Here is an 8,284-nt window from a genome sequence, read left to right as displayed (position 1 = left end):
TTGTCAGATGTTCGAGTTGGCCTGGGGTACAGTTTAAAAACAAGATGGCGGACGCGTCGAGGTTGGTTTGAACAGAATTATCTTGACCAAATACTCGTTTATTCGCGTACCTTTTAACAAAAAATCTATTGTGACAAGCCTGTTATTTCGAAACTTTACGCTGGAAAAATAGGAATCATGGAGAAGGAAATCAGCGGGTTAAAACGCGAGGTAAAACGCGCCAAGTTGTTTGAAATACAACGACACGTGAGACGAATCAGACAATTGGCTAACAAGAAAGGAACAGAAGCTCAGTTAAAGAAGAATCAGCGAAAGATCGAAAGGTTTGAAAAGGAACTGGAGTTTCTAAAGGACACTGAGGTGGCTGACGTTGTTCGCAGAATCACGAACAAAGAGGGTGATGAAGATGGCCATCAAGAGATCGAAGTCTCGCAGGAAAACATCGATCTTCAGAAGAGAGCTTTAGACAGAATCGTTAACTCCACGAAACTTAAGAAATTTTTAGAAAAGGTATCTGCTGGCGAGGAAGATTCTGCGCAAACTGAACACAGAAGCAGCAACGCAGAAGCGACATCAAAGAAGAAACAACGAAAAAATCCAAAACAAAAAGCTGGGAAAGCTAAAAGTTTTGCATCTGCTAAGCCACAACCTAAAGAAGAAGATGTAGATGATACTGACAGTGATGCAGAAATACCAAGACAACAGAAGGACACCAAAGAAAACGCTATGATAAATAAAAGCCTCACATCTGGCATAAACCCAGAGCTAGAAGAACTAGAAGATGATAATTCCGATTTACCCAGCTCAGATTTTAGTGATTGCGATGTTGAAGAGGAAAGTGATGACATTTCTTCCTTAGAGCATAAACCAAAGGGTTTAGAGTCCTGTTTTGTGCAAACAATGTCTGGTGCGAATAAGGATGCCATGAATACGAAAAGCAAACAGGGTAAAGAAAAGGGGAAGGCTGACAATAAAAAAGGAAAAAAGAACCGTAAGGGACAGCGTGCACGACAACAAATGTGGGAAAAGGTCCATGGAAAAACTGCGAAGCATTTGCATAAGAAGAAAACAGAACTCAGTTCAAAAGAAAGAAAAGAACCGAAGCAACTGAAAAATGTCCAAACTCAGCATTCCCTTAAAAGAAAGGATGATGATGAAACTCTTCATCCATCTTGGGAAGCTACAAAAAGGAGGAGATTACAAGAAACTATGAAGGTTGAGTTCAAAGGAGAGAAAATAAGATTTGATGATTCAGAATAAGTGTGATAATGGATAATGGAACTCCATTAATCTAAGCACCAACTGGCCATCGAAAAACCTGGTATGTTAACAGTTTTTGGTAATAAAGGTGTTCTTTATTGAAGAAATAACTAACTGAGCTTCTCTTGGGGCCAAAATAAAGTGGTCTAGCCTAAGAACATGGACATATTTCTGACAATCAGTTTGTGTTTTCAGATTATGATGTGGTCACGTTTACTGTGTTAGCGAGGTTGGGTTCCACTGTATTTTAGACTAAGCACATGAACTAGATATTTTATCTGCGTATATTAACGTTTTAATGACATTTCCATCCCTTGCATTACATGTAATTCTATACTTTTTTGAAAATAAAATAAAGTAAATAGAAATACATTTTTAGCAATGAAAAGGGCATTTTTTTTATAAAAAGTGAAATTAATATAAGAGCATTTGCACATTTGTATGATTGTAATTGTGTTTTTTTTACATGTGAATTTACGCATACAATCTCCTAGCCTGCGAAAGTTGCATTTCAGATTAAAGCACAAAATAAAATCAATACTTTCTGCAGTCCATTTCGTGATAAGAGTAGCCTGTTGCAGGCGTTCGGTAAGTTGGGAAACAGCGGGATAAGCAAGCGAAAAATAAGGGGATCCAAACTCCTCGCCATTTCTTTCACTCATCCATTTTTTACACAGACGGCCTTCCAACTAACCAAACGCCTGGAACAGGGTTTGATAAGCTGGAGATTCATTTAGTGCTGCTTGTTGTCATTTACATGTACTTCCGTAAACTCAATTTATAATATATATGATAAATGCAAATGCGGTCTTACACTACTGAAGACCTGAAAAAATTTTTTCAGGCTCTGAGCGGGAGTCGAACCCACGACCTTTGCGTTGCCAGTGCAATGCTCTACCACTGAGCTATCAAAGCCACATGAGAGCGGTCGTATATGGGTAATCCCTTTATGGTGGACATGATACTCGGCCCAAGTATATGTGAAATAAATGAATGTGTGTCCAGCAGTAGCAGTGAAATATATATATGATAAATGCAAATGCGGTCTTACACTACTGAAGACCTGAAAAAAATTTTTCAGGCTCTGAGCGGGAGTCGAACCCACGACCTTTGCGTTGCCAGTGCAATGCTCTACCACTGAGCTATCAAAGCCACATGAGAGCGGTCGTATATGGGTAATCCCTTTATGGTGGACATGATACTCGGCCCAAGTATATGTGAAATAAATGAATGTGTGTCCAGCAGTAGCAGTGAAATTATATATATGATAAATGCAAATGCGGTCTTACACTACTGAAGACCTGAAAAAAAAAAAAAAAAAAAAAAAAATTTCAGGCTCTGAGCGGGAGTCGAACCCACGACCTTTGCGTTGCCAGTGCAATGCTCTACCACTGAGCTATCAAAGCCACATGGGAGCGGTCGTATATGGGTAATCCCTTTATGGTGGACATGATACTCGGCCCAAGTATATGTGAAATAAATGAATGTGTGTCCAGCAGTAGCAGTGAAATTATATATATGATAAATGCAAATGCGGTCTTACACTACTGAAGACCTGAAAAAAATTTTTCAGGCTCTGAGCGGGAGTCGAACCCACGACCTTTGCGTTGCCAGTGCAATGCTCTACCACTGAGCTATCAAAGCCACATGAGAGCGGTGAGGGCTCCCATATACGATTACCCATATACGACCGCTCTCATGTGGCTTTGATAGGGGTCGCTTTGATAGCGCGTACAAATGTGAAACCGTTAAAAAGCCGTTTTTTATGCCATGTTAACAACCGAAGAAGATCGAAGATTCTTGGTCGAAACGTCTTGAGTACATCATGAGCGTTGTTTACGCTCAAATAAGTCAGCGTCAGAATTTATAAAGAGTATTAAACTCAGTATTATGTCAACATAATGCTGAAGTAAGCAAGTAAAGGATTTAATAAAACAACCCATTCATGCTGGTTGGATAGGAGCTAGATGATTACAAACTGACTGAATAATTCGCTTTGTGGGTGCCTCGTTGGTTTTTATCACCTCGTATCGAATGCTTGCTCATGGAATAATTGTATAACATTGAATTGTTTTGTCTGCAAGTTCGATTCACATCTATAGTTAGTTCAAAATTATTTCCTTTTATAAATTGTCATAGCGTACCGCATCTGTGGAAGAATTAGGGTGAAAGCGGCTTAGAGATGGTGTATCTTAAAAATTTGCATCTCTACTCAGGGAGGCGCATGCATGGTGAGTTCCTAATAGAACTCATATTATCTGAGTGCAGCATATTGACCTCGTGCTAGATTATTATGTTTTATTGGGTGGTGAGCTTCTTATAGAACTCATGACAATTATCATAGGCGTACGGGCACCTTCGGACCTGGGAGGGCGGAGACCTTCTTGTCCGAAAAAATATATAACATGCATTGAAAGCTGAATAAAGAGGAATATAAAATGGACAACAAAACGTGCATTGAAATAGTCGTGTATAAACCTTGCCTACTTGCTTAAAGGAAACGATAGTTCTTCAATTAATTGCCGACTGAATCCTTTTTCGTTCACTCTAGTTCAACAAAACTTAAAGTATTTTGGGGGAGCCAATTTATATTGCTTTTCCCCCACTTGAAAGTTATACAAAAGCGTGTAAACATTCAGAGATGAGGGGGTTAAAACATTTCGTTGAAAACTAAACTGATATTTAAGTCAAAAAGATCAAAGCTGGATCCACCTGGAAAAGCTGATTGCGACTGGATCAAACTGAAAGGCTACGCTGTTTTGTCTCTGTTTTGCAAGAGGAAACGAAAACAAATAAATGGGAAATTTGGACTTTTGAACAACAAACTTCGCTATATTTCCAGTACTTTTTCTGTTGATGTAATTCATCTTAAAATGTAATGTTGAGAATTTTCGGCTTATTTTTTATTTTTTTCTCTAGGCTTGTTGCCCGAGTTCTAAGCATTTTACCCGAAAAAAAATCGTGCTGTATTATTCTGTCTTACATGGTTGGTGAGTTCCATATGGAACTCGCGTTATGTGAAGGCCAGCAGCATATTGATCTCGTGCTGGATTTTTCTATTTAACTTGTGTGGTGAGTTCCTTATGGAACTCCTGTTATCTCAGTGCAGCATATTGACCTCATGCTGGATTATTCTGTGTTACATGGTTTGTGAGTTCCATATGGAACTCACGTTTTGTGAGGGCCGGCAGCATATTGACCTCGTGCTGGATTATTCTGTTTTACTTTGGTGGTGAGTTCCTCATGGAACATATGTTGTTTGAGGGCAGCATATTCGAGCATATTGAGCATATTATTGGCTCAAGTAGATTAAGGCCTGGTTCTCGTCATATTTGAGAGGGGGTGGTCTATACTAAAAGCAATAAGAGCTGTCTGTAAAATTGAAATTAAAGTTAATCACGACCAAAAACCATCCAATTTTTTTTGTGTAATGCATATCATATTTCAATCACGTGACTAACTACGCCAGATTGCGTGACAATTTCACAACAAGAAATTCCCACTATTTAGAGATTAAAGGAAGAGCTAACGCTATATCAGAGTAATGGCTACTAGTACTTTCTTTCAAACGCCGGTCGGAATGAGAGAAAACTATTTAATGTCTTGTTAGTAGATTTATTAAATAATTAAGAGGGACTGGCACTAGTCAAAGATAGGAAATAACTTTTGTCCAGTTAAATGTTTTGTTTCATTCCGAGCAGATTCCCTAAACCCTTCTTAGGGTAATTGTTTTCATGCAATAAAACTTTATCTTTTAGTGCGACAAGTGGTGGGAATCGTTAACAATGGTTTTCTCGAACTGTAGGGCGTGGTCAATCACGTGACCAAAATTTTTTACTAAAAATATCCTTGCTTGATGATCTTAAATCATTTGAGCATTTTTTATTTACATAATTAAAATGAAAAATGAAAAATGCGCTTGATGGTAGTATATTGTTTCCATACGTTTCGGGGCTACTGCCCCTTCTTCAGTGGAAAATGTGAAATGTGAAATGCCATCTAACGGATGGCATTTTTAGATGGCATTTCACATTTTCCACTGAAGAAGGGACAGTAGCCCCGAAACGTATGGAAACAATATACTGTACTACCATCAAGCGCATTTTTCATTTTTCATTTTAATTATCATTTTAAATTCACTAGTTATATGCGCTACACAGTCACACGAAATTTCTTTAGAGATTTCTATTTTACTATTTTATTTACATAACCGCGCACCGAAGTGTGATTTCTAAAAGTTGTCAGAAAATATGAAAAAGGTCTGAGAACCAGGCCTTAATGTACTTGAGGGTGGTAAATTCCTTACGGAATTTATCACATTTAAAGGCAGCATATTGACCTCATGCTGGATTATTCTGTCTTACAGGGTTGGTGAGTTCCCTATGGAACTCACTTAATGTGAGGGCCTGCAACATATTGTAATCGTCCTGGATTATTTTGTCTTACTTAGCTGGTAAGTTCTCAATGGAACTCATGTTATCTGAGTGCAGCATATTGATCTCATGCTGGATTATTGGTGAGTTTCATATGGAACTCACGTTTTGTGAAGGCCGGCAGCATATTGACCTCGTGCTGGATTATTCTGTTTTACTTGGCTGGTGAGTTCCTAATGGAACTCATATTATCTGTGTACAGCATATTGACCTCATGCTGAATTATTCTGTCTTATAGGGTTGGTGAGTTCCCTATGGAACTCGCGTTATGTGAGGGCAGGCAGCATATTGACCTCGTGCTGGATTATTCTCTCTTCCTTGGCTGGTGAGTTCCTAATGGAACTCATGTTATCTGAGTGCAGCATATTGATCTCATGCTGGATTATTCTGTGTTATATGGTTGGTGAGTTCCATATGGAGGGCCGGCAGCATATTGACCTCGTGCTGGATTATTCTGTTTTACTTGGGTGGTGACTTCCTTATGGAACGAATATTATCTGAGTGCAGCATATTCCCCTTGTGCTAGATTATTCTGTGTTACTTATTTGAGTGATAATTTCGTAATGGAACTAACCTTATTTGAGGGCAGCATATTGACCTGGTGCTGGGTTATTCTGTCTTACTCAGCTGGTGAGTTCCTAATGGAACTCATTTTATCTGAGTTTAGCATATTGACCTGGTGCTGGATTGTTATGTCTTATATGGTTGGTGAGTTCCTATGAAGCTCACGTTATGTGAGGGCTGACAGCAGTTTGATCTCGTGCTTGATTATTATCTTTTACTTGGCTGTTTAGTTCCTTATGAAACTCGTGTTTATATCTGAGTGCAATATATTGACCTCGTGCTGGGTTATTCCCTGTCATATGGTTTGTGAGTTTCCTATGGAACTTACGTAATGTGAAGGCCAGCAGCATATTGACCTCGTGCTGGATTTTTCTGTTTAACTTGTGTGGCGAGTTCCTTATGGAACTCATGCTATCTGAGTGCAGCATATTGACTTCGTGCTGGGTTATTTCCTTTCACATGGTTGGTGAGTTTCCTAAAGAACTCACGTGGTGTTAAGGCCAGCAGCATATTGACCTCGTGCTGGATTTGTTTGTTTAACTTGTTGGGTGAGTTCCTTATGGAACTCATGTTATCTGAGTGTAGCTTATTTCTAATTGATTGTTGTGTCTTTTGTATTTGGTGGTAAATTCGTTATGGAACTTATCTCATTTCAGGGCAGCATGTTGACCTCGTGCTGGAATATTCTGTCTTACATGGTTGGTGAGTTCCCAATGGAACCCATGCCACGTTATGTGAGGGCCGGCAGCATGATTGAGCTCGTGCTGCTTTTTTCTGTTGTACTCAGATGGTGAGTTGCTTATGGGACTGATGTTATCTGAGTGCAGCATATTGACCAAGTGCTGGATTATTCTGCCTTACATGGTTCTTGATTTTCCGATTGAACGCACTGTAACATATTTAAACTTCTGTTACTTAACCGGTAGTTGTGTTAAAGCTATTGCACCATATGTACCTAAGATGCGTAACGAATAAGGTGTTGTGTTGTTCAGCCATATTAAAGCCGTGTTGTTTAGAAGCTATCTTTACTGATATGCTACACCCACGTTATGTGAGGGCCGGCAGCATATTGACCTTGTGCCAGGTTATTCTGTTTTACTTGGCGGTGAGTTCCTTATGTAACTCATGTTATCTTTGGGTAGCATATTGACCTCGTGCTGGATTATTCTGTTTTACTTGGGTGGTGAGTTTCTAATGAAACTCATGTTATCTGTGTGCAGGATATTGATTTTTTGCTAGATTATTGTGTATTACTTATTTGGGGTGAATTCCGTATGGAACTCATCTTATTTAAGGGCAGCATATTAACCTCTTGCTAGACTATTCGGTCTTTGCCGGTGAGTTCCTTATGGAACATGAGTTTCTTATGGAACATAACATAACATGAGTTCCTTATGGAACTCATGTTATCTAAGTGCAACATTTTGACCTCGTCCTGGATTGTTCTGTCTTAGGCCCGGTTCAGACGCCGTTCTTTTCATGAGCCGAACTTAATTCGAATTTGGACCGACCCAAATTGACAAAAGTGCGCCTTTTGATTCAGACGCCGTACTTTTTGGCCGTTCCGAGGCCGTTCCTAATACAGTTGCAATTAAACCAGTCAAAATACATTAAATAATTTATGAATTAGGATCGGCACATGAAAAGTACGGCGTCTGAATCAAAGCCGTTCCAAATGCGTTCCACAGGCGAAATTCTCGGCCAAGCCAAGCGGGAAGAACGGGTGAGCCGTTCCAAATTGAAATAGCCGTTCTTATTTGATTCAGACGCCGATTTTTTCATTAACTTAATTCAAGGGCCTTGATTTATTATTAGGTGGTGAATTTCTTTTTGGGCTCATGTTTTATGTGGGCTGCATAGTTTTTAACATTTTGTTGATTACTTTTAAAGCCGTACATGGTCTTGCTCCAGCCTACATAAGTGAACTTATTTCCGTTAGAAAAAACTGCTGGAAGACATTACCTGCGTTCCAACAATGGTTTACGCCTTAATTATAGCCAATGTAAATCGCTCGCTACGCTTGGGGA

At 39.3% G+C, this 8,284-nt stretch overlaps 1 protein-coding gene across 1 annotated transcript; it reads left to right on the top strand.

Annotated features, from left to right (window-relative positions):
- Nucleotides 1–44: 44 nt before the first annotated feature.
- On the top strand, nt 45–2,039 carry LOC144632972 (uncharacterized). The gene has a single exon (XM_078491728.1). The coding sequence runs from the start codon at nt 178–180 to the stop codon at nt 1,258–1,260; it is 1,083 nt and encodes a 360-aa protein (XP_078347854.1). The 5' UTR covers nt 45–177; the 3' UTR covers nt 1,261–2,039.
- The last annotated feature ends 6,245 nt before the right edge of the window (nt 2,040–8,284 follow it).

Source organism: Oculina patagonica, chromosome 12 (assembly GCF_052425735.1).
Source record: "Oculina patagonica isolate OP01 chromosome 12, crgOcupat, whole genome shotgun sequence".
Classification (NCBI taxonomy): domain Eukaryota; kingdom Metazoa; phylum Cnidaria; class Anthozoa; order Scleractinia; family Oculinidae; genus Oculina; species Oculina patagonica.
This window is presented reverse-complemented; position numbering and strand designations above follow the sequence as displayed.

Coding starts and splice junctions, on each gene's coding strand:
- LOC144632972 (XM_078491728.1), top strand. CDS start 178: ATGGAGAAGGAAATCAGCGGGTTAAAACGCGAGGTAAAACGCGCCAAG.